The 27991-nt window shown below is 33.2% G+C and overlaps 1 protein-coding gene across 4 annotated transcripts in view; it reads right to left on the minus strand.

Moving 5' to 3' along the window:
- The window catches only part of LOC143247486 (uncharacterized), a 105728-nt gene that overhangs the window by 61617 nt on the left and 16120 nt on the right, over positions 1-27991 (minus strand). For all 4 annotated transcript variants that reach the window (XM_076495711.1, XM_076495710.1, XM_076495712.1 and 1 more), the window contains exons 4-10: positions 27340-27466; positions 23621-23788; positions 20420-20652; positions 16175-16303; positions 13325-13522; positions 9434-9478; positions 3736-3886 (exon numbers count right to left, since the gene is read on the minus strand). In XM_076495711.1, the coding sequence (XP_076351826.1) occupies positions 3736-3886; positions 9434-9478; positions 13325-13522; positions 16175-16303; positions 20420-20652; positions 23621-23788; positions 27340-27466 (1051 nt within the window). The remainder of the gene's footprint in view (positions 1-3735; positions 3887-9433; positions 9479-13324; positions 13523-16174; positions 16304-20419; positions 20653-23620; positions 23789-27339; positions 27467-27991) is intronic.

The following is a 27991-nucleotide window of genomic DNA, read 5'->3' on the forward strand; positions in this document are numbered from 1 at the left end:
TTTACTGAGTAAAAAACAGGATGTTCCCATGACCTACAATACATGGATAATCTGGGATGGACAATAACCCCTGTCTACTTCACTCAGGTTCATCCTTTAGCATATGGCATGGGACAAACATCTGTATGAAACAAACAACTGTGAGGTATACCCACAGTCCAGTTTTTGCAGACCATCCCACCTCAGTGGTGGGCGTACATGACACATAGGTCTTACAGCATGGATTTAAGACTAAGCATACCACCGAGTTGAATCCAAAATGTGACAAAAACCTTTGAAAAGAAAGAAAAGAGAAATTGTGGCATGCAAAGTGGTAATGGTAAGCAACCAGGGGATGGTAAGGTGATGGATTTGATAGAAAGACCCATGGAAAAAATGACCAATGACCTGAAAAAAGAGAGGAGCAAACAAGGAAAGTCATCTGGTAAAGCTAACTTGTATGGGTAATAACAATAAAAAACAAGTGATGGGACTGGGAAGAAATCCAATAAATAAACAAATAGAAGTAGGAACCATGAAAGAAATCAGTGCATGCCACATAACAACAGAGCTGTCACTGGGCAAAGGAAGCAATCACAGATGGAACAGTCAGAAAGGTGGGAAATTGGGGTGAAGGTAGAATTAATTTCCCAGGCAGCCAAGTTTTTGGCAGAAGTGAATAATCAGAAACTGTCACATAAGGTGAGGTGGACATCATTAGTGAATAAATTCAACTAACAATGTCTGCACACCAACAGAAATAGGAAAATGGACTTAAAGAAGAGGTGAAATAAGGAACAGGCCAACACACGTTCAAATGGAGGAAGGATGATGCTGAGGGAATAAATTGAAAAGGACAGAACAGAAGAATGGATGGCACATGCATATGGTGTAAAAGGAAACATGGCTAACAAAACCACACAATGGCCTGCAACAGAGGAAAAAGGTTGGATGGGAAGATAGAAGGACCCAATGATGGTACAGGTTAGTACACAGCTATGAAGGAATGAAAAAATGGATTGGGAAATCAAGAATGCAATATCCTGAAAAGGTCTGCCTGCCAAGCCAGAGACTGAGCAAAAGCCACATGAGAAGAGGGAGAATGGGAACAGACAAGTGATACATGCCAGACTGGGGCTGACATAGGAGAGTGTGAGAAAGTCGGAGTGGAAGAAAAGGTGACACCAATAGATGGTGAAAGAGTGGAAACCATTGCCAAGCTGGAAAAAATGAAGCCTAAAAAAAAACCCAAAAAAACTCAACATAGAGTGATATGGGTGGTGGAAATGTTCCAGAGAAGCTGCAAAAATGGGAGTGTAGGCATACCTATCCAAACCAGACTGAGAGCATCCAGGAGACCAAAACTGGGGAAAGCTCAGAATTGAGATTAATGGCAAAGATATTCAGATCTGGAATACCCCATTGAGCACAGAGTCCTTGAAACACACATGGGCCCAGTGACCACTTAATGGGGAAGATTCTTTCAGGACATGATAAATGATCACCTATGATATTCAAGATACCAAAAATATGAAAAACTGACAAAGAAAATTTGATGGTTGTGGGGCCAAAACAAGAGGTTCAGTGTCTGTAAACAGAGGTCTCCTGACCCAGATGTACAAGACCACAGTAGAGTTATTGAAACATACTATCACTGGTCAGCCCTGTAGAACCAAAACAAAATGATTCAAAATACCACTATCAGCAAGAATCTCCAAGGTGACATTCAAGGTGAAGAAGATGAACACCTCTAACGATGTTGTCTCAATCCAACCACTAAACAAAGTTGGTCTGTGAAACCTCTTGAAGACAATCCATGTGGGACTGACTAATAGGAATGAGGGCTTCGAAAGAAGCCCACATGCATAAAAGAGAGAGAACCTTCTGTGCAATGGCAAGAGAAGAGAAGGAAAGATTGTGAACTGCAAGATACACTTTCATCTACTAAAGGGAAAGAAGATTGAACCCACCTAAGTAGAAAAATGAACTACACCCCCAAATTGAACTAGGTAATACATGGAGGTGAAGAAAGATGTCGCAAAAAAACTAGAAGTAGCTGGTTATCCATGCAATGGTACAGATTATGGTCCTTGGAACGAAGTAGATAGGCAAACACCAAGACAACATAGAGAACTAAGGTGAGTCCAGATGGATGAGTTTCAAACTGAAGCATGTACCTGCAATGGATAAAACAAAGAAAATGTCTGGATACAAATGAGACATCTAACACATCAACTTTCACCATCCACAGGTGACAAGGAGGACCAGAACTTCTGAATACCCTAAGACTGGTCATAAGCAAAGTTGAGGAGCCTGTCCCCCACAGGACTAAAAGCCACAATGCAGACACCAAGACCATGGGTTGTTCTGAAGACAGTGCCTCAAGGACATGATAAACTTCAGGAACAAGAGGCCAGGACTAGAAGGAAGAGAAAGGAGGAGAGCAAAACACAGGAACAAGAGGGAGAAACAAATATGGTAAAACTAAAGCTGGGCAAAGAAAATAGAAGAATTGGGATCCAATTCCCACAGAGGAACAAGTGAGTCCAAATTATGGAAGTCTAAGCAAGGAAATACAGAATGAAGACATGCCCAAGAATGGTTTTTAGTGCATGAAGAACAAAGCAAACTAACATCTGAACACAGTTGATCCATAAAATGACTCAATATTGTGAATTACAATATATGAAAAGGTATGGCTTGTCACTATGAAAGACAGGTAGTAGATTCATGGGAAACAGGAGATAAGGGTAAATGTACATGTAAGGAAGAAAGCCTGGGTACCTCCCGTGAAACAAAACTGCAAAAAAAAGCTGTCCAAATTCTCATTTTCAGATCCAGGCAAACCCTCACGTGGAAGGATAGGACAATCTTTAGGTGACTCAGAAGACTAGAGATGTCTCACATGTGAGGATAGGTGGGAGTAACAAGACTAGTGGTGAGTGAAAATTTGCACACATGGAAAAGTACAAGTCGAGAAGAGGTAAGATAGCGTATTGAGAGAGTATTTTCGTGCTTAAAACATTTTTATGTTGCAGAAAAACTAAATTCAGGTAAGAAGACACATGTTAGTTATTTTTAGTTCAATATTTGAAAACATGGAATGCTTACTGACAAGATTTAAAGTTCAAGCTCAAGAAATATTAAGAGACTCCATCCCAAAGTGTTGTAGGTACACCATATGGAAATGTAAATCCTATCTAATAAGAGAACACATATTTTCCTGAATATAGAAAAAGCAAGAAGCAACATCTGAATCAACGTAACTTGAGTTTGTACTCTACAAAACCATGAGTGCTTAATTCAAATAAATATGTGATCTTTATACATTTATATGTCACATAAATATCATTTAATAACTTCCCAACTAATTGTAAGTATCAGGCTTTTGAGCAAAAAGTAGAAAAATCATGATGAAACTTTGTAGAATGGATGACAACTGACTGCCTGTTGTGGAGACCAGACTGACCTGAAGATTAAAGGCGGAAGACTTTCGAAATGTTATCCTCTACATCTGTTTCTCCACAAATGGCAGTTGCCATCCATTCTACAAAGTTTCATTGTGAATACTCTGCCTAAACAATCTATCAGAGAATAGAAAAATAATCTTTGCTGCATTTGAAATCTTCATATTAGTTTCCTAGTTATACATGAAAGCATAGACAGCAGTGTCTTTAGTCATAAAAAAATAAATTACAATGAGAACAACTTGGTCTATAATTTATTATGAAACTAATGTTCAAGTTTTCATCTTACCATTTTTTTGAAGTTCATTAACTCTGATAGATAATGTTTGAATTTCTTCTTGTAGCTTGTGAATTACCTCCTCCAGTTTTTGCTGTTCTTGATTCTTATCCTCTAAAAGTATCTTCAAATCTTGACTTTCTTTTTTCAAGTCTTTTCTGATCTAGGTGACAAAAATTTCACTAAAATGTTTATTTCATACACTGAAATTGAACCCTTAACAAAAATCATACTTTCACAATTGAATATACAAGATAAATAAAAAAATTGGAAATCTAAAAACCAGCAAATATGGATCATAAAAAAAAGTAAGGAAATAAGACTGGAGATATTGCAGACATTATTTATTCAGACTGCAAATCCATATTTTGGCTCCATGTTGTCACTTAGAATTACATCTGGTAAAGCCAAAATAGAGACTTGGAACTTGAGTAAGTTATGGCTACAGCATCTTCAGTCTTGTTTCATTACTTTGTTTTAATACACCTATCTGCAGATTTTTAAACTCACAATTTTTTTATTTATCTTGTTTGCTGGCTTTTTTACCCTTTGGGCAAATGATTATTTGATATGGTAGTTAATCTTATTTATTGTAATGATAATAAACATAGCTAGTAGCCATCTGATAAGATTCATGACGATTTCTTTTACCAACTGAATATCTGATCGTACTAGTTCAAGATGAAAACGTTAAGCTGCAGCCACAGACGGTCATATAGATATGTTTGAGAATGTGAGCACTTGTAATTTCATTGTAACTAAATTCTCTCTCACATATATGCCTACACTAAGACACAACCTCCATTAAGGGCACATAAAATTTTACAAGTACAAAAGCAGGCTTTTAAAATAAAATATATTCATCTGTAACATCACTTCATATCTTTCAAAGTAATTATTCTGTGAATGCATGTAATAAAATATAAAATTACATGTATTGTTTATATTGTTCCTTCATATCATACATAATATGGGAGTTGGTTCCCTAAATACACAGATTGTACAGTGTACAAAGCATTGATTATCTATATGTTCCAGTCTTCAAATGATCATCTATTATTGGCTGGTAATTACTGTTTCTCCTCGTACTTTTAAGTTTTTAATGGAATACCAGATATCTGTAAAAAAGCTAACTTTAAGGGGGTAATATTAACATTATTTCCACTAGAATTGTATTTCTTAGCACATGCAAATTACAGAAGAAATTAACTGATTTTTCAATACACTTACAATCAACGCAGTACCCAATTAAATATCCTATGTAAGGTCTGGGTGTAATATACCATGTAACATGAAAAATCAATTATCAAATTTAAACTTCTTAATTGTTAGTTGTAACAACAAAGTACTATGCAAAAATATCTCACTGAAACCCAACACCAGAATACATATGCTAAACTCAGTCTCAGTCTACCAGAGTAAGCGTAAAATTCAGTTGTGTTCTCATGAACATATATTATATTTCCTAAACTAAATATCTAATTTTTTTTTTGTTTATTTTGAATTTCGTGCAAAGCTACTTGAGGGCTATCTGTGCTAGCCATCTCTAATTTAGCAGTGTAAGACTAGAGGAAAAGCAACTGGTCATCACCACCCACTGCCAACTCTTGAGCTACTCTTTTACTGACGAATAGTGGGATTGACCGCCATGTTATAACATCCCCATGGCTGAAAGGGCAAGCATGTTTGGGTGACGGAAATTCGAACCCGCGACCCTCAGATTACGAGTTGAGTGCCTTAACCACCTGGCCATGCCGGGCCAATTCTAAATAACGATTTGTTTTTATATAAATATACTATTCAATACCTTTTCACTCTACTCACAAGTTATATAAAATGGCCACAGGTTTGACTGTTACAAATAAATTATTTTTAAAATAAAATTAAAATATATATATCAATAATAGAGTTCACACACTTAAAAAAAAATCAATATAATTTTCCAATACAAACAGTATTTTATACTACATTGTGTATGCAGTGAATTAACAGATAAATTCTGAAATTATTTTATATCAACCTTATAGAATGTAGTAGTATACTGATACAAGATGCAGAATTAATGTAAAGATCTCTTTATAACCACAGAAATTTGGACAAATACATTTTACTGATATGATAAGCATCTAAATGTTGTCTTCACACATTTAAATACATCAGTTTGCACGATACAAGAAACAAAACTTTTTTGTAATGAGAGGAAAGTTATGTTCTTATAATGAAAATATATTTCCATTAAGTACTGTAGTTACCTCCTCTTACCTATAGCTAGATTTGCACCATGCTGCCCTCTATATGCCAAAAGTTTTGAATTCCTATATACCCCATGATCAATGTAGTTGAACTGTGTCTCACATGTAAGTCATCATGCAAAAACCCTCTACCAACAGAAGTGTAATACATCCTCCCAACATATGACTCCCTCTATTTTATTCTTCCAAACTATCACTTCAAGATTAGGGGAAAAAAGGAATATACCCATTAGAAATATATTCAGCATAGGAAAATAACTTTCCATATGGTACATTACCTTCTCTCACTTATATAGCTAGAATCCCAGACTAAATAGGCAGAGGGACAAGTGTGAGAGATGGAAAATAAATAACCCTTGAAGTAACTGAAGAATACTCATGTGATGCCCATCAAGAAAGGAAACACACGAGAGACCACTTTACTTTTGTACCATGTACAATCTGCACTCAGTGTGGTAATAGGTGTCCCATACATGGGTGGAAAGTGGAAGGAGTACAACTTAAAAGAAAAACAACCATCTGGTTTTGAATCTGAATTACAATACATCAAAAGCTCAGACCCACAGGAGAAAGTCTGTAGAAGATCCACCTAACAGACAGAAATGTGGGTAAATCTTAAATGAAAGTGCTCCAAGGAGCAAAATCAAGTTGTATTAGGAATAGAACCCATGACCCATGGTCTGAGGAGGGTCCACACCATATTCACCTCAGGATAAGTAGAATGGAAGAATATACCATGCAAACTAATCTACAAAATGGGCACATGTGAGCAAATCCACAACCAATCACATATCCAGGAACCTATATCAAATGATGGTAGAAAGAGATATTCCCATGAGACAGGTCACATCAAACATAATCAGACTGGCACCCCATATTCAACATCAACCTCAGGGAGTGAAAACACCCTGGGATGATGCACAATATAAGGAACTATCATTCTGATAAACACTATCCTTTGGATAGGATTGCACAGAAGCTGGAGCACAATGCCACCCTGTAGGTTCCACTGCCCCAAATTGAATTGCCTCTAGAAATATATAACAGTCTTGCCCTTTGGATAAAACTACATAGAAGCTGGGTACAACATCAATCTCTGGGACCCACAGAGGCAAACTAAGTGAGGAATAGGTAATACAATAAACGAGTGTGAGAATTTATGCTGATTAGTACAGCTCTAATCCAAAACCACTCAATGGGAAACAACATCCAGGTGATGGTAGGATAAGAGATCTCAACCAAATAGGTGAATTGCAATGTGATGGACCTACTCCAAAGCAACATCATCCTCCAAAGGTTGGAGCTCAATAGCAACCTCCGAGTCCCACTGCATGGAAGTGTATTGCATCCATAAAATATAAGAAACTACACACTCCAAATCTGAAAGAAGCTGCATGCAAAATCAACCTCCAGAACCCACTATATGAAAGGTGGAGCATACTTGTTGGGAGACATGTGCAACACCATCTCCCAGATAGGATCATTCTAAAGTTGAAGCACAATATTACCATCTGGTTTCAACTACACAGAAGTAAACTGCATTTCAAAAATATATGCAACCTCATCCTCTGGACAGAACCACAAAGAAGCTGGGTGCAACATCAACTTCCAAGACCCATCTCATGGAGGTTGAGTGCATAATCACACACCATATATACCAGTAGATCACAACCACCCTAGTCTCTACTGAATGGAAGCAAATGCATTCAGAAGGACTCCTCCATAGGCTACTGCTCCAGTGGTTCAGAACTGGAAAGCAGAAAGAACTTCAATACTCCACAAAAAAGACAAGAGAGAATATAATGCAGTGGAGAGTCTGGAGGAACATCACCACAGGATACAGATCAATGGGTAACCATGAAAACCCAAAATGAAAAAGCAGATCACCACTGATTTATTCAAATGATGGGATGGCAGGGATGAAAAGTTAATCCCTTCTGCTTTATCCACATAAGTCCATGGGTTAGCAGATATGTTGCAAGGAAAAACCCAATAGTGGTCTTGTGAAACACCCTATCTCAGCAGTGTGTATTATTGGCCATGGGTATATAGTGTTTTATTATTTCATTTTGGCTAGATAGAGTAGATTTGAAATATGGGAAGCACATCTGAATAGGCAATGCTTGCCATCGAATAGAATTCAAATCCTAAGTAGGACATGCCCCTGGAAGGAAAAAAAAAGGAAAAAAAAGGAAAAATAAACTTACCCTGTCACAGCTGCACCAAAGTTTGAAGGATGACAACAGGTGGAAAGTGGTACTTTCCTTGATGAGGAAGAAACAGCTACCTAATGAAAATATAGGGAAACAAATGTATGAGGAGCAGTCCACATGCCTAACTGAAGAATTTCTTCCAAAACTCCATGAAAAAGAGAAGATGCTCGATCTTAAGTCAAGATACCTGGAATAGAGTTTGGGAAGGAATAAGAATAGACCGATTGAAACATCCTATGATCCAAATCTTTTGGTTGGGGAAGAAAAGTTATGCATAGAAGAACAACTTAAGAGAATAAAAAGGTTAAAACAGAAACTATTAAATGAAACAGACTGGGAATGAAGGTGGGAAGGGGATGTAAGAAAAAATGACAAAAAGGAAGAATAACCATCATGATCTGGATCTTCTTTAAGGAAGAAAAAGACTTGGAAAAAATCCTAAAACAAACCAATTGAAAAAAAAAACAAACCCATCCATAAGTGACAGAAATAAAGGTTATGTAGATTAACCTCTGAAAGTACAGCATCTTTCCCAAAACATTTTCAACAGCAACTAAACCACAAGTGAAGAGATAGAGCCAAAGAGGACAACAGTGCCAAAGATGAGGAAGGAAGGAAGGTAAGGGGCCATAATGATATGTGTCATGTAAGAAGAAAAGAACATACCTGAAAAAGCATATCAAAAAAGCAGAGTGAGACTTAGCAGATCTCGAAGAAGATGCAAGGGAAGGCACTGCATATTTAGGAGGGAAAAGATCTACACTTGATTACTCTTTAATAAGAAGTGACTGTTTCAGTAGAATAAAACAGAGGGTGTGTTACACTCCTGAAGGTAGAGGGTTGCCACATGATGATTTTTATGTGAGACGAAATTGTACCACAGTGATTGTGGGGTATGTAGAAGTTCAAAGCTTGTGCCATACAAAACAATTTTCAAATATAGATGGTGTGCTGAACAAGGATATACATGAAAGAGGAGGTAATGTACCATATCTAAATAGCTAACTTTAATTACTTTACTTAAGGAAGCAACAGTGATTTTTGTTCCATATTGCAGGAGTTGTATTCTTTGGTTAAAAAGATGAAAACAGAAATAAAAATATAACACACTGTCCTTTACTGGTCATGATGGTAACCTGTAGAGAAAGATTTACCCTAAATTGACATGAAACATAAAGTGTCAATTTTGTTAAGTGAAATCTTTATTTTTACTTACAGACAAATGGTATAAAACTAAATACATACTGAGTTGACTTGATTTAGTTCTTCTTTAAGCTTGTCGATTTCACTCTGCAAACAAAACATAATACAAACATTTTTTACATGTTCATGAATAACATTTTCTCTCATTAGCAATCAATTGAGACACAGAAAAGTTATAAACTAGTTGCAGCAAACATTACTTTCCTCCTAATGGTACAAGATAATGAAATTAGTGTTTTATATTAATGGTTTTGAAGATGAATTATAATTAATGCTGTTAGTTGCTTTTGGCTGTAATTATTGTTGTTGGATGTTTGATTACACACCATATTTTTACTTCCTTCTCCCTGTTTCTGTAATATACAGGGTGTTCGGAAAGTCACTGTGCACTTATATATTTATTAAGAGACATGTTTCAATATAGAATACAGGAGGTAAATATGAATGATAATTATAAACAATGTTGAAAGTGACCCCATTGGCATCAATACAGGCCTGAATCCTTCTTATTTTGTTTCTAAACACTGCTATCAGTTGCTGGGTTGAAATAGACTAAATAAAATATGATTACAAAACTGCACAGTGACTTTCCAAACACCCTGTAAATAAGTTTTACAGTAATAAGCATGATTTTATATTTAGAACAAATGTAGCATACATTTTAGATATATATAAAATATATTTTCTACATTTATGACATTTTAGCATACATTTTAGATATATATAAAATATATTTTCTACATTTATGACATTTTCTGGTAAAAACTTTTATGATGTTCAAGCCTGTGTATAACTGGACATGACTAAAAAACAAGTAACTGTTTCAAGAACAATAACCACTGAAATCACAGTTATACTCAAGTTAGTCAAACAGAACCTGAGGTAAATGTATACCAAAAAGTTTTTCAAACAATTACAAGTAAAATAACACACAAAACGTTTACATTTATAAGGAATAGAAAAAATGTATACAAAAACAAACACTTCCTGTGATGACATAGATTCAATATTGAATGCAAAAAACAGCACTTAGATAACACTACTAATGGTATGTACAATATCAGCATTCAACACAGCTTTTTTCTTAACTTGTTCACTGTTTCACTTTATATTGTTGATTTTTTATGCAACAAAGAATGTTATAACTTATATACTGGCCACACTGTACTGTAGTATATTCAACGCAAACTTTTTAACTGTGATGTTGATGCTATCTATACAAATAGCTAACAGTTTACCTCAGCCTAGTTCTTCATTTTTACCTAATTACTTTATTAACATCAGTTTTCTTTTAATCAAATCATAACTTAAGAATGACTACAATAACAACATAAGAGAAAACAAGTAAAGCATTTGTTAATGTATGTACCTTTAGATGTTGACAAAATACTCTATTGTTACTTGTCTATGTTATTTTATATAGTGAGTTAATTACAATATTAAGAGATAATTTACATTACTGGTGAAATTTAGATGACCAGATTATGTCATTGTGCAAAATGCTGTTTGTTGATAATTATGATATTTGTAATGATTTGAAAAAGCTTTAAAGAAGAGAGGAATATAATGAATCACAAAGAGTTGTGTGATAAAAAAAAATAGATTTAGTCCTTATTGATCACATGACAGAATATCAAACATCCATCTGTTGTTTTATTTGTTAATATGAACTAATTAATTTGGTGAAGTAGTTCTGAAAATAAAAAATGCATAGTGAAATATGGGAAAAAAATCAGTGAAGAGAGATAAGAAATTACTAAAAATAGGGTAAGAAACAGAAAAAGGTAACTATAAAATGCATGGAAAGTCAGAAAAATGAGGCTTCACAATATGCTCATAGTCCACACATGCAGGATATCAAGTAAATATTTGTAAGCCTTCTCAAGGTAAAAGAACATGGAAACAACATGTTCCCTCTTAAGGAAGGCTTCCCTGATTGACATTTTAAGTCAAATCAGGTGGTCCACCTTAACCATCTTCACCAATGCTTTATAAAGAAAACTAGTCAAAGCAATTGGATGATAGAAGGATTGACTGATTGATTTAGTGTTTTATGGCACAAAGCAGCATTGGTTATTTGATCATAGAAAATTATATTTCATCCTCTCATAACTAGTATAAAATTTGATTGGGTGTATTTATTAATATTATTTTTTGTAAAGTTGTTTCACATGTAGTTATTATATCCTTATAAACTGGGTGTAAGAAAATTATATACTTTCACTAACCCTCACAAAGATATACTAAAATACTTGTTCTGTAAGCTTTATAGTTGCTTGACATATTTTCTGTGTCTTATTCTGATAAGCAATTTAGAATGAACTAGAATTTCCTTCTTTGAATATGTATGACTGGAATGACTGTTGATATAGGTAATCAAAGGACTGTCAGATACTCTATCAGGACTATGTATTTATTTAAAAGTGTTGGGTTTTTATGCCTCTGGATCATTTCTTGATCTAATTTTCATCCTAAGTGGATGCAAAAAACTATCTTCTCCCTGTTTCTACAGTTAGTCAGAAATAGAAATTGACAAGTTAGCTATATATTCAAATTATATTGTGTGAATAAATAGTGTTATATCTATGCATTTGCATTTGTTTTCTTTGCAACCTAAGCTCATCTTAAGCCTACATAAAACATTTCTGAAATCTGCATTTTTGCAAATGCTTGATATTCTTTTTGTGTTCCTGAATATCATAGAGTTAAGTAACAAGAAATACTTTATATTCACTAAAACCAGGGAAAGAAAATTTCTGAAATTATTTTGGTAAACATTGTTTTATTGACTTCTGTAACAAATGCCCTCAAAATATTCAGATTTTAACAAAACAAGTACCTTACACAACATGAATGTTTTGTGAAGATATAACTGTCGATCCTAAACACGATGACCTTATATTAAGTTTATCCTAGGTCATTAATACTTTCCCCACAAATGTTTGTACAAGTATCGTGACTCAGTGAATACCACAAAAGAATATTGTTTAATCATAATTTTATATTTCTTTTACAAAAGATGCCTAATTACAAATTTCAGCTATTGTTCACAACAGTTAAGATTGCAAAAATTATTAAATTAGTATACTCTTGCTGTCGTTAACAAAAAAAAAAGTTAGTGTTTAAAAACATGAGGGAATCCTCAATACCTGTGGTACTTGAAATTCCTTTGGGCACAATTAGAATAAATTAATCTAAATCTTTTTTTCTTCTTATTACCTACATTTTGTGCACCAGTGTGAGGTGCAGATACATCTGATTCAATTTTATTACTCATTGGGACCTTTACTAGCTTGTCCTCAAATTGAAATTATTTTAAGTGGAACTAGAGTAAGTAATCTGAGACTTTGGGCATGGTCAAATACATCAATTGAAAGTATTTGACATCCTGAGCTCAAAACTGTAATTAGATTTCAAATTGGTCAAGAGATGACAAAGCTATGGGTCAGTACTTTAAAAAAGGCAAAACAACTTGAAGCCGTTCTTTGAGATGCTAGGCTATAGCTAAAAATATAACACTTGGATTTTAATCCTTATCTTTATTCTGAATTCATTATAATTTTTGAAAACTTAGTAATACTGTATTCATGTCCACCTCATGTAGAAAAAAATCATTTATGTAGCCACTTAGAGAAGTTTGGTTACAGTCAAACCACAGTTAAGACTATTAGAAGTAAAGGCTTTAATTTATATTAAGCTTATAAACAAAAGCTAGTTTCTCAATTACACCTGAAGAATCCAGGTCCTATATCTAGAAATAATTGTAACTTCGTTAACATCCAAAATATTAAAGTTATTAAATAGTCACATTTAGAATTAGCACTTTTCCAAGATGTTCAGATATGCTAGACCTATATCAACAGTGATATAAAAGGAAAAAAAAAAACACTATTACAGAAATCCTACTCAGATATATCAGTGAGTAACTAATACCTTCTCCTTCCGTTTCTTCATAATATCTTCTTTTTCAGCCATTGTATTATCATGTGGTAATCTCCTGGGGCTTTTTGTGTAATCTTCCAGTGATGGTGATCCTCTGCTAGAGACAGAATGAGCAAGTGACTTTTTAACTTCACCTATGTCTTCACATTTTTCTTGTAATTCTTGGTTTTCTTGCTGGAGGTATTCTACCTAAATATTAACATGTAACATACAGCTGTTATGCCATACTTTTCTGTTTAGAAAAGTAGGATATTTTACAATTAAAGATATGTAGGAAAAAATGATGTGAAATTACCAATAGAAGTTTTTATGAACAACAAATACCTACCACAGCATCTAGTTTGGTTCATACAACTCATACCATAACAAGTTCCAGAAATAATTTTGGATGTTTCCAAGAATGTTTTGATATTATTATCTATAATAATGATCATAAGTAACACTAAAATTGTCTTGAATAACTGTAGTAGCTTTCATGGTTGGTTATTTAATATCAAGATGATCATGCACTCCATCAACTTAAAATGTACTAACTGAACCCGTAAATATAAAGCTAAACTAAAGACAAGGAGGAGCATTTAAAATGAACCTTACATAGTTTGTGAAGACAAAACCTATGTATAGTTTATAGAATTAATAGCCAACAGTGCTCATTTTTGACAAATAGCATCCCTGCAAAGTAACAAAACATTAGTCATAAAAAAGTTAGATGTCTTCAATGGCACCTTGAATAGTAAGTAATTCTCACTCATAAGTTAATATTTTTTTTCACACTCAGAACAAAAACTAGGAGTCAGTTCAGATGAAAATGTAACTAGGTGAACTTCTGCAGGTTTACAAAAAATGTTAAGAGTAAATAAAAAACAACGTTAAGAGTAACAAATATTTTTCTTTATTTCTGTCAAAGTTCATATTTCATGTTGTAGCCTACAGTGTACAACTCTTCCTGTAATTCATGGCATGCACATATTTTAATGAAATCACAACAGTACAAACTGCAATTAAGAATCCTTCATGTGACATCATTTTAGTGCCCAATGACTGACTAACAGACAATATACTATGGTATAGTGGTGCAACTGGTTACTAGGGGTGAACCATCCAAGAGACCGTTGGCTTCCTTTCAGGATAAATATACATTTAAAGAGAAACATTCCTATGAAAAGTTGTAGAGAACAAACTGTTAACAGTGATAAGTCCAGAGACCTCCACCAAAATAAGTACTTTTTGTGCACTATAATAAGTTAATTCCACCACATGGGAATATGTATGCATGGAAACATTTCATTAAACCAAATAAAGTGAAAACAACAGAAATACTTCACCAAATACCACAAAACTTACAACAAACTTACTAAATGGTATTTAGTTCAAGCTTAAAATAAATCATATAACTGATATATTTTTCTATCATTATTTCAGTCATAAAATTCCCAAAACTTCATTTTATATTTCCAGTCAATTTCCACTCAATTGTTTTTTTATAAACCCATTTCCTTTGATATTTTATTCTGCTGACTGCAATAGTTCACACTTTTAGCATATAATATAAAACACTGCATAAACTGACAGATTTATTACTGGCACTTAAAACTGACATCAGGTCAAACTTGTATATAGTCAAGCTTATTTCCAATAAATAATCAGTTATTTTACTTATGTGCACTGTTTTAATATGATAAACTTAACAATAATTTCAATAAATAATCATAATAGATATCAGAATATTTTTCCATAACTTCTCCTTGTCCTTAAACAAACTAAACCTATTTAATGTTTTATCAAACAACAAATTTTCACAGCTTTCAAAATATAATTGATCAGAAGAGCACTTTCGAGAACAAAAACATCTAGAAAAATTGATGAAAAATTTCAGATCTGTGATTTCTTTTTAAGTCTCCTAAACTTTCTATAAGATTTGATTGTTTTTCCTCACATTAGTTAGTTTGTGTCTCTTTTTCAAGAAACAATAATTGACTTCCCACTCCATTTTAACTTCACACTGATGTTTATCCAGTAAACTGTGTGTGTATTTTCAAAACTGAGTTTGATTTGTAATTGTTTAAATCACATTATGTGATATCAAAGGCTTTACTAATAAAATCACTGAAAGATAACAAAATTGCATCAGAAGCAAAACCTGAATAATTATATACTCAAGTGAGGATATTTTCTGAACATATAAAAACTATGTGAACTTATGATTTACAATTAAGAAAATATTCAACAATTTTTGATAAATGTTCTGTTCTGGAGTCTGTGTAAAAGTGTAGGTTTAAACATTTTTATATTATTTTTCTTTGTTACTGGTGATAAATAAATTAATGTTAAAAAATGACAATATATAAATTTTAAAACACACTTTAGCAAAACATTGTTGAAATTGTTACAATTATTATTTTTACTTACATATGTATATATAGGTTTGCATTCAATATCTGAAAGGTGCTCACTAGTCATATAAAAATAAAAAAACACCATTTGTATAAAGAAAAATGACACACTAAAATAGAGAAAAATATTCCACCCATTGAGTTACAAAAGTCTTTTGGTTTTATATCCATGAAAACAAAAAAGGAACTAAGCCACTGATCAAAATCAATCATGTCTTTTAAACATTTGCCAATTATACTGATGATTATATGTACATTTGACTGATAAATGACTACATTCACCATTATTAATAATAATGTTAAACTTCTGAAACAAATGGTCATAACAAATCCAAATGTATATCAAACATCATATGAAACTTACTTAATACAAACATTTAATATTCAGTTCAGAATTATTAGTTACGAAATATAGAAAGAGTCTTGTTTAAATTTACTTAAAACTAACCTGCATTTCTAAATGTGCTATATGTTTTTCAGTTTCTTGGTTTTTAACTTCCACACGAATGGCATCAAGTGGACGACCACCTTCAAGAAGCTTTGTCAGTCTGTTTATTTCCTTGTCTCTCATTTCCAGCTAGTGAAAGAGACAGAGGACATTAGTAAATGGCAGTTTTATCCAACAACCAGTTATTGAATTGACTAGATATGTTTTTGAATTTAAGAGTAGGGTGAGAACTAATGTGAAGCAATTCCATGGCCACTAAAGAGCTAAAAGAATCAGTGCAAATATTACTACATAACTTCTATGTTATCGAGGACAAAAGAAATGGCATACAGCTCAGTAGTGAAAACAGTAACTGTAGAGAGGATTTCTATGAGCAACTACTAAGTCACAATAAATCATGGAAGAGCCCAAAGAGTCCCTGATTTTAAGCCATCCTTATAAACAGGAAAAGAAAGATGGTTCTAAAGATGTTTGGCAAAGAGAAGATGGTATTTCCAATCTGGAATATTGCCTTCCTCAGATGACTCAAAGAAAGGTCAGAAGTGGGAATGTTAAAGGTCATGGCATGAGAAGCTAATCAGAGGAGACAGCAACATCATCCAATGAAAAATCCAATTCAACCAGCTGTGCCTCAATATGAAGGCCAAGAGGAAGAATTACAGACCAGCTATTCAGAAAGAGCATAGCCCATTATGAAAGGAAGATACAACCCCAAGTGGAATGCTATAGTAAGGATCGAAGTTTAGAAGCATACTGCAAAAAAAATTTCAAATAGCAGAGGTGAAAAGGAGGTTTGTGGAACACAATGTACGAACTCTGGACTGAAGAAGTGTGGAAAGCACCTGTGCAGAGCTGAAGCCCCAGGTGGTGAATGGAGTCCAGCATCTTCAAGGCCAAGATCCTGGCAGAACCACAGACCAGACATCAATAATCCAGTCTGGATAGATTGAGGGCACAATAAATCTTGAGCACAGAACATCGACCCACTCCCCGTGATGTAAAAGAAAGGACAAGGAGAATGTTCAGTGCCCTAGTACATTGAAAATATAGCTTTTTTATGTGATGAATGAAAGTAAACTTATGGTCAAAGGTAAGCCTCATGAACTTTATCTCAGGGACAACTGAAAGAACAATATCACCAATACAAGAGCTCAGACTCAGAGTGTAGACCATGTTGGTGGCAAAAATGCATGCAGATGGTTTTGGAAATCGAAAAGGTAAAGCTGCTTCCTTTGGCCCACTTCAGGAAGTGACTGAGGGCAGTGTGAAGCTGCCTTTCAATAAACCTCACACTCAATGACTGATACGAAATGTGGAAATCATCAATATAGAACCTGTTTGCAACAGTAGGGAGCAGGTCTACAGTGATAACATCAATCTTGATACTGACAAATGTGATACTCTAGACACAGTCCTGAGTGATTCCAAGTTCCTATGTGAAAGAATGGGAAAGAGTCAAACCCACATGGACTTGAAATCACCTGCAAGTAAAAAAATTACAAATAAAAATAGGAAATTGGCCATGCAGCCAATGTGAATGAAGATTCTGTAAAATGTCATACCTCTTTGTAATGTTATAAGTCAAGATAAAAAAAGACAAATATGTTCTCTCATGAGGAAGGCTTCCCTGATCAACATTTTAAGTTCAACCAGGTGGTCCATGAAGGAGCACTATAGACAGATCCCACACTGATTAGGTGTGATAGTAGATTTTTTTTTTATTCAAGGAACCAAACTAGATGAACATTAACCATCATCTCCGATACCTTACAGAGACAGCTAGACAAAGCAATTGGAAGATAATTAGAAGGAATCTTGGAATCCTTCCCAAGTTCAGAAAAAGGTAGGACAATAAGCTTGCATCAAGCATCAGGAAAAACATTATTTTGCCAGATCCAGAAAGAGAGAGCACAACATTTCATAGTGAACATCATCAAGTTAGGCCAATGTACTACTAGACCCATCAAGAGCATACTTTAGTTCCAACCAGTGTAAAGTGGATATCAAAGTCATAGAGATGATCAGCTTGAAAGTAAAGAAGAGATTGCTCTTTCTTCAAACTTGATGGTAAAGAAAGCACGGGAAGTGACAAAAATGTTAGAAAAATAAACAAAGATCACACTGAGAGTATTAGCGATGCTCTGTACATCAGCAACTTCCTGGCTGGTAGATGAATTATGAACATAATTCAAGCTTCCTTTGGGCTTTGATATCTGACCTGGTGACCACAGGCAATGCAGTTCAAAAGAGTAGAACACTTGCTGGCAGGCTGAAGACCATCATGGACAAGGATATCATGAGAAATGCATTGAAGTTTTAAAATGAACAGCTGCTTGAACAATGAAATCAGTTAATATTTTCATGAAGTTATTAATAAACAGTAGACTAACAATAGCAGGATCAGTTTCCGAGAGAGAAGTGAAAGTGAGCCAGTCAGCATGGCCCATCTTCCATTATGGTACCTTGGTCAGATGGCATTGACCACAACCAATCTCTCTCAAACTATAGTAAAATTATTACTGCACCATGGGTCACTATCAAACCTCTAAAAGAAACATAAGTGAAGGGGAACAGACAGATAGATCAACAGCAATATATGATTGACTAGGTGTATGAAAATAAATAAAGGAACCAGTGTTGAAGAGAGAAACGCTGTGATCTAAGAGCACATGCTAAATGGAACGACTTCTTCTACCAATATCAGCACCATTCCCTCTGGGGTGGTGTCCACTAAAGTCTCCTACTATTAAAAAGGAAAATGGTAACTGTTCTTTGAGAGCATCAAGGTCTGACTGATTGCAAGTCTTTCCAAGAGACAGGTAGAGAGTATAAACAGTAATGATATGACTCAAAGGAGCATAGATAGCTATGGCCCACAAGAGTGTATTAAGAGGCACAGACAGGATGGGCACATGCTGGTTGAACAGCAGTCATCCCTCCATGCACTTGTCCATCACACAATTTATTATCTCAGTACAAAGAAAACTGCTGAAAGGTAACTGTATTGGCAGGTTTTAAGGAACATTTTTGTATGGACACATGGGATGATTAAAATAAATCAAGGCCTTAACATTATCCAGATTAGACAGAAAACTCTATCAAAATGGACAGTCTAGTTAGGTGGAGGAGAACTGGATAAACAACCTTTCTGTTAAGAACCTGGCCATATTTCTTCCTTAGAAGGAGGTCTGTTGATCTCAATGGATTCTGTAAACAAAGAATTGTTCTGCATCTCAAAGCCAAATAAAAGATGGACCTGAGCAAACACCAGAAGATGGGACTAAAGGAAGTGGACCCACACAGTTAAATGGAAAGGAGGGGTGGACAGAGACAAGATGAGATGTTGACTTGTGAACTCAATTTCCACTGAGGTCAAAAGACTTTTCACATGATGTGCCAAAGACTCTAAAAGAGGTACAGAAAGCATTGTCTGCACAACCACTATAGTAGTGAAATGCAGGGCAACAGTACACATCCAAGATAAAGTAGGGGACATTTGAGCTTCTGGATAAGAAATGTTAGTAGTTTTAAACTACTGTAACTATTCTTCCTGCACAAACTTAGGGTAGTAATAAATGTAAAAGGAGTGGGAACCACTACTATTGATGCAATGAGGGTCCATTTTATACTTGTAGGCATTGTGGTCCTTGCCACCAAAATGTCAAAGAACTATAGCAAGATGACTTTGAATGTCTAAACTTTTGATAATAAAAACACCAAAGAGGGTTAGAAATATAAGCCCATACCTTAGAGTTCAGATGATCTGCCTTCACAAAAGCAAGCAGTCATGGAAATTATAACATCAAAATAAGAACGTCAGTAGGCAGAATAATTCTGTCACTGCATGTGAAGAAATGGCACATGGCAGAAATGCCTTGGCTGGAAAAACCAGCAAGTATTTCCAACTTGGAGATGTTCTTCAAATCCCTCTCTATGGGAGGAATTAAAAGTAGCATGAGGAGTAACCTGAATTACATTTATGAGGAAATGAGGTATGGGAGCAGAATAGGGTGAAAACTGCTGTTATGTCTTCTAGATGTAGTTTTTCACCTGTGAGCTGTTTTCTATTATTTTTATCTTTATTAGGATTTGGGGGATCCATAATATAATAAGTAAGATTCAGTGCTCACTGACCCCACTCACCATGGAGTCCTATGAAGGGATGTACAACAATGCCATGAATGGATGAAAGCTATAATTTCAGTTTAATATAGGGATGACAAAATAAATGTTAATTATCAATACCTGTTTCTGTTGGTATTCACAAACTTTATCAGTTTCTTGTTGTTTCTTTTTAATACACTGAGCTTCTTCCTCTAGCTGTGAAATACGCCTGTCTGCAATGCTCATCATGTCTGTATTGTACACATCAGTAGGTTGCTCTATCTTTTTGGGACTGTACAACAAATAGCGTGGTAAAAGCATCTCTTCAATTTCCATCTTTTGCCTTCGGAAAGCAATATTTCTCTTTTTTCCCCCTACAATTTTTTTAAAAGACTAATTAATGCTATTATATCTTAAGCTACTAAATTGTTTTCATTTAATAGAAATTATTTTTTTTTTAAACTAAAAGTCTACAGCCCTGTAGAGTAATATTTTTTTCTAAGTGTATCATTGAACTTATATTAAAAAAAATCCTACTTATTTAATACCAGACTTGTATCTTATACAAAAAAAAAAAGGTAACGTGTGCAAATATCAGTTCTAAAGTTTCTTCAGAAAGTGTAATCTTAAAAACAAAAATAATTGGACAACTAATCCTGACTAAAAATTTAAGTTAATGTTTCAGAAAGGTCATGATTTCTGTATTACTACTGGGTTACTCATTAAAAAAGAACAACGACAATTTATTCAATGTGATGACAAAAAAACCATTTGTAGAGAAAATTATATATGTAAGAAATGGCTGGTATGCGTAGAGGGGCGAACAACGTTTCGACCTTCCTCAACGTTGTTCGCTCCTCTACACAGTGCTTTCTGTACCCATACCAGCTATTTTCGTGCATGTATAATTTATTCAACGGACTTGGTATTTTTTTGTTTTGGATAATACCATAAAGCAAGCAAGGAATATTTGCAATAACTGCCTCTAATTTGAACCAACAGACTAGAAGAAAGGTAGACAGTCACAATTATCAACTGCCAAATCCTGGGCTACTCTGATTGAATAGTGGGATTTAACCATCAGTACTATAGTATACACATGGCCCCCAAATGCAAAGTATGTGATAATTTTGTAGCAAAAGAACATGAACAACTAGCTCTCAGCTTCACAGTCCAGACATGAAAACATTTGGATTTTACACTGACTGATTTACAGACCCATAAAGATCAATACAAGTTTCCATACATGATCAAAACCTTTCGTTATAAATAACAATATACAAATATCACCTGAAGATTTATTTAGAGACAAGGGTTTAAACAAATCTCATGTGTATAACACTATGCAGTTTCTATAAAAGCTCAGAGGAAGACATTTGTTAAGTAATTTTACATCTGCTGTACGTTACTTGAATAGAACATTATTTATGTACAAGAATTGTACTTGCTAATGATATATTTTAACTTGATAAGTATTGTTAACAAGATTACCACTGCAAGCTGGGTTATAAACTTCCTAAAACATAAATCCTATCTCTTTTTAATATCGAACTTCAAACACAAGTCTAAGTATTCTCACTTCTTATGATCTACTTAATGTTTTCAATTAATTATCACTTTAAAGGTCTTACTTCAATTAACTCCATATAAAATAAAAAAAAAAAAAAAGAGATATAAAACTGCATAATGCATTTAAGCACCGTAATAGTGCTCGAGGAAAGCTCTGACAGATCTTTATCAATCAGTAGATGCTGAATTTGCAAAAAAATAAGGTCCTTTTTTTCTATACATCATAGACTTATTAAAATTTGTTATAGCTTTTGTAGTTAGCTATGTATGTTTGAGTCTGATGGTTCAGAGTAATTATCCATCCAAAGTTCATGATTGTAAAAATTAACTTATTAAATTGGTTCTTTACAGGAAGGGATACTCTTAGTTATTATTTTTGTTAATACAAATAAGTTTTTATTAATTAAAAAGTAACCTATAACCTTTGGGTTTATATGCAATGCTAGAACCTTACTTGAGAATCAAAATACTTAGATATTATTATAGCAAAGAAATAACTGTCATATGGTTTAAGTTATACATAATCAGTTTAAGAAACCTAGAAGAGGTACTAAAAACATCTGTATGTGCATGTATTGATACTGTGACATGCACAAACTTTGATCTTGAAAAAGGGTGAGAGCTTGGAATTTGCTTTTAAGTCTTTAGTGCGTGTACATACTATTGTGTTTATCTCATGAGTTCTCTTTGGATTAGTGACATGTCTGTTTTATCTTGCATTCTGTTTTTCTCATTAACAAAGTTTCTTTAATATTTTAAATTCAAGTTAACATTTTGATTTTTTTTTCAGCTTTTGGTAAATAAAAACTGTTTTGGATCCTTTCCTGTATACATACTGACATGGTGTCCCAAGTAAATATGTATTCTAAGATAAATGTATGAATCTTAATAATTTGAAAATCTTGGGACTGATCATGTTGGAAGATGTATAATGACAGCTGAAGCTCATCTACTTTATCTAGGAATTTTCACCTCCATTTACTCTGCAAGTGTTCAATCTCATTTACATTAGAATCTGTCTCTAACAGTCATATTTTCATTATTTCAGTCTAAGTTATTACCAAATTTAATAAATGTGCTGTACTTAGAACACAGCAGTTACACACATCTATTTATGTTTTTTTACAGCACTTCTTGCAACCATGATTTCAGCATGTTTTGATATAAAATGTGTGTATGTACCTCCCCACCTCTCACACATATATGGAAAAAAATATTAACCTTGAAACTTGCTAAAAGAATAAACTTCTACAAAAATTTAACACCAATGAAATTGGCATACTGAGTATTTAAGTTCAAAGCTTTTATTTTAGAAACATTATAATGGCATTAATTTTACTTTCTGGTTTTATCACTTTTCTGTTCACCAGTTATAAATAAACGTCAATATGGTTGAAACCAGAATATCAATTTTAATTAATTTTTTATGGTAAATTGAAAGGAAATGACCTGCATAAAATCTATTAACCTGAAAGTTATATACTATATTTAAATGTTTCCCACAATGTTTTTAAATTCACAAACACAAAGTTGTTTTAAGGCTAATGCAGATCTTATAAACATATAAACACATATGTAAATAAAATAGCAAAAAACAAACAGTGAGAAAAAGTAACAACAAATACATGTCATATCTGCTTCTCCAAAAAGAAAATAAGATTTCAATGTTCTTTTTCAGTTTAAGTGAGCTTACAAAAAAAGAAAAGAATTATTTTAATCCAGGAGAAATAAGTCTGTCAGTGATTTAATCAGAATTAGTGAGCTAATACACACCAGGGGTCTGAACAACAGCTTGAAGGTTTTTTTCTTGAAGTTGCATGATCTTATCTGACTTTGCTTGTGACTCTTCCTCTAAATATTTTATTCTTTGTAAATACTGAGTGTTCAAAAACCTCAAGTCTGCATTTTCACATTCCAACTTTTGAAGTGATCGTTTTAAACCTGTAACAGACAAGTAAATACAGAATAAACAAACTAAAAAGTGCTATCAGATACCAATAATATACAAAAAGTAAATCTTGATAAATAGTTTGAAAGAAGTAAATACATGTACAGTGATCCTTTACAAAATAAATTTAATTCGTTCAATAAAATCCTTCATTATATGAAAAATTTATGTAAGTAAGGGAAATACATGACAAAGGCCTAATTTGTTCCAAGACAATCATAACTTAACTTTTTTCATCTTGAAAACATAGCTTACAAAATTAAAACAATAAGTTTTTGACAAATAAACATTATAACACAGAATGATTCCATGATTGAGCCTTTCAAACCAACCCTTACTTGCATGAAAATCTTCAAAACTGAACCAGAGACTTGATCTGATTTGTGTTTAAGCTGATAAAAATAGTTTTAGCCTTTCTAGGAATCATATTGCCACCCATGGACTCGCCTTGTTTTTGCTTAACACGAATCCAAAGCAACAGTAGTCTTTCCAATTTCACATTTCTTTTCTTTCCTTTCATGACCCTGTTGAGGCATCATTCGCTTTGGTAGCTTTAATTTTCTCCATATTCAGCATGATGGTGGAAACTGTTGATTGGGCCAAACTCCTTAACAGGTACACTTGCTTTGTCTCCTTTTACTTCTCATCAGTTTCCTACATTATCTTAAAAGTATGCAATTTCTTCTCTTCTAATACTTTTACATCTATAAATTCAACAGAATCACAAAGTTTGTAACAGATCTTTTTCTACAACCGTAACACAGCAAACTGTGCAAACAGAGATAGTCTGGGCTCAAATGTTCATAAATTAGGAGCACTTTGATGGGCACAATTCATTATGCAAAAAATACCTGTTGTGAGTCATGTGGCCTATGGAAGGTGGTTCATTACCCAATGGCTTCATTATGCGAGGGTTCACCATACTCAATAAACCAGTGAAACTTATAAAAGTGGGCTTAACTCCTCTAGAAACTACAGGCTTGCAATTTGGCTGTATTTAAATATCCTTTAGGTCAGAGTGATCTGACCATTTCACCTATGGATAGCTGACATGCAAATGGTGGAAACACTGGGGGACTATAATTTATTATTCATATGACTTACTACAATGGAACTCTCTAGATAAAATTTCTTATGAAAAAGAATAATTTTAATAAGTGCTTTATAATGAGTGGATAGCTAAGATAAATCAAGTTGTGAGAATTGAGGTGTAAAGAAAGCCATCAGTTAAATCATTGTCTTTTACAAAAAGTGACATGAATGATAATAACAATCAAGAAAGTTCAAATTAAAGAACTAAAGTAGTGTCATCACTGTAGTGAGGGGTCATCAAGCACTGAAGATTAGGAAAGAAATATCAAAAGTAGTATTGGAAAATTCTCATAACAAAACATGGCATAGTTTATTAGGTTTACAAATATGTAATATTAAGATACTGGCCTACACTTGTATGTAATATATTTTATGGTACCAATGAATATGGAATATAGAAAATATAAAGAATCATGAGTGTACAATGTAATGCTTTTCATGTAATGTAACACTGCTGTAAACAATGGTGATGTATTTTAAAAGATACTGTGAACAGATATCATGAAATATCATACTTAATCACAAAAAATAAAATTATTATTAACGCAAAACTGTTTAAAACCAAAATAAAACTAGCAAAACAAAAATACTGAATTTCAGTTTGCTTATAACCCATTTCAGTTGCAAGTTCAATTATATGATGAAAGTTTTTTTCAGAACTTTGTGCAGTTCCATAAGTACTGGTATCTGTCCACATATCTAGATTATAAGTGGAACTTGTTAGCTAATTAATCATCAGGGTTATTATTCAACTACATTCACCTAATCTGTCATTTTCACATGTGTAACAGATTTACTGTTGTACATTTTTTTTAGTGCCTATGTTTGTTTCAGTGTAGTTTTCCTTTTTGCCTGAAGGATCTCCTATAAATTTTGAGAACAGGCAGGACTTGAGCAATACATAACCAACAATATACTAGGTGTTTGTAATAGTAGTGATTGACAGTACTGTTGCCAAACAAACTTTAGTGAATGTGCAAGATTCTGCATGGTTCCTAAAAAAGCAACGTGCCAAGAAAGAAGATAATATTATTTTTCAGCTACAATTACAGTACCACAGGCCTCAGAAGCTATAACTGTGATTAATGCTTAATAACCAGAAAAACTACAGAACTGCATCAGAAATATTTGTACATTTTCAACATTACAAACCATTTAACTTGAGTGAAATAACTTTAGACATGTGCATTTCCACAAAGACATTAAATATCTTTGCCAGAAAAAGTCAGCTTGTACTTGGTGTGAGGCTAGCTAAGAAAAGACATGATTAGCTCATGTGAGGTGTGAGAATATGAACTCAGAATTAATTTGCTAATCGTGAACCTGGATTGTTGATAAAATATTCAGTTCTAGATCAGATGTCTACAAGTTTGTAAAATTCTTATATACATAACCCATCATTTGTAATAACTATTATTAATAACTGTTACTAAAAATTGTATTGTTTTTATATTAAAATGTATTTATATTAAAAATATATGAATATTTACCATGTATACAATATAGTACAAATAACAAGCTTAACATCTAATAAATACAGTTTCTTCTTACACATTTCCACAAGACTACTCTATTATAATTATTGAATTTTTGCTGATAAAAATTAGCATTAATTCCTGGCATTGATTACAAATATGAAAAATACACATAAAACAGTGACTAGTGAAATTAGTGTTAGGTACAGGGAAAATGTTATTCAAATTTAAACCACATGGATATTTTAGGTGCATCTTCATTGTCCAAAAAAACAATAAAATGAGCTCCTGAAGATAAATTTGTTTCTGAATTAAAACATGTTGTGACTGAGGTGTACACTACATTAAAAATATGTTTAATATGTCATTTTTAATTATATTTTGTAAAATTGATTTTGATAATTTTTTCTTCTATAAACCTTCAACCAACAGAATAAAAGTTTATATTCAAATACACACACCATATGTTCATCTGCAAGTCTAAATTTTTATTAGACTCAGATCTTTGATTTATCTTCCAAACCTAAGGTTGATATCGTGATAAACTGACATAAGCTTGTAACATGAATATATATATATATATATATAAATGAATATATAAACATAAAAGCAAGTCCCTATAAGGTAAATAAAAAGAATGAAATGCAAAATCCTTACTTTCACATGTTAAATGTCATAAATATGTCTTTTGCAATTAGATTATCCAAATTATTAGGTTTCATGTTTTGAAGGACTTAAATAATAACTATGTAAATAAATTATTCTAAAGGGTTAATCCTTCCAAATTATATTTTCTAGCATATTACTAATATAAAAAAACTTCATTTCTAAAAAGGCTCAATTTATAAAATAAAACAAGAAAATAAACAGTAGTACTAATTATGTTTTACATTAAAACAGTATTCCCTTCTGACAAAATAATGTCTTAATTAGTGAATTGTCTATTAACCAGCCCAGGATAAGTTTTAGAAGTTTACCTTTCACATTATTCTCAGTCTTTTCCTGTTTTGCAAGAAGCTGTTGATGAAGTTGGTTGTTTTCTCTAATTAGTTTTGCATTTTCAGTCTTGTAAGATTTTATGTACTCCTCAAAAGCAGCATCATCCTACAAAGAGATTAAAAACACACTGAAACACAACAGGTTAAGAGTATATTATTTTATTTCTCTGAAACTGTAAACTATTAAAAATTACAATGAATGCTTTCTTCGACAACTGTATTCATTACATCCACAACCCTAAAACTTCAGAACTGAAAACAGGAAGAGAATATTCAGAGTTTTACTTTAATTAACTGATATCTCTAATTTAGGATGTTATTTTGGGTGTCAAACATTCACGCATATAAACAGCACATCAATAATTTCTGAGAGTCTAAATATATACAGCACTTACACAGATACTAAACAGAAGGCTGTAATTTGTTAATAACTAATTTTGAAAAAAATAACACGATTCTAGATGCATGAGGTAATTCTGTAAAACTTTCTTTTATTGTAAAATTAAAATAAAGATTACAGTTACTTTAATATACCTCAAGGAGTCTGGGACAACATTCTTAAGATCCTCATAATCAAAAGTAGGAAGACTCAAGAAAGGTTCTCAAGAGAAGAACAAATCAGAAAGGATAT

Source organism: Tachypleus tridentatus, chromosome 3, assembly GCF_004210375.1.
Source record: "Tachypleus tridentatus isolate NWPU-2018 chromosome 3, ASM421037v1, whole genome shotgun sequence".
Lineage (NCBI taxonomy): Eukaryota > Metazoa > Arthropoda > Merostomata > Xiphosura > Limulidae > Tachypleus > Tachypleus tridentatus.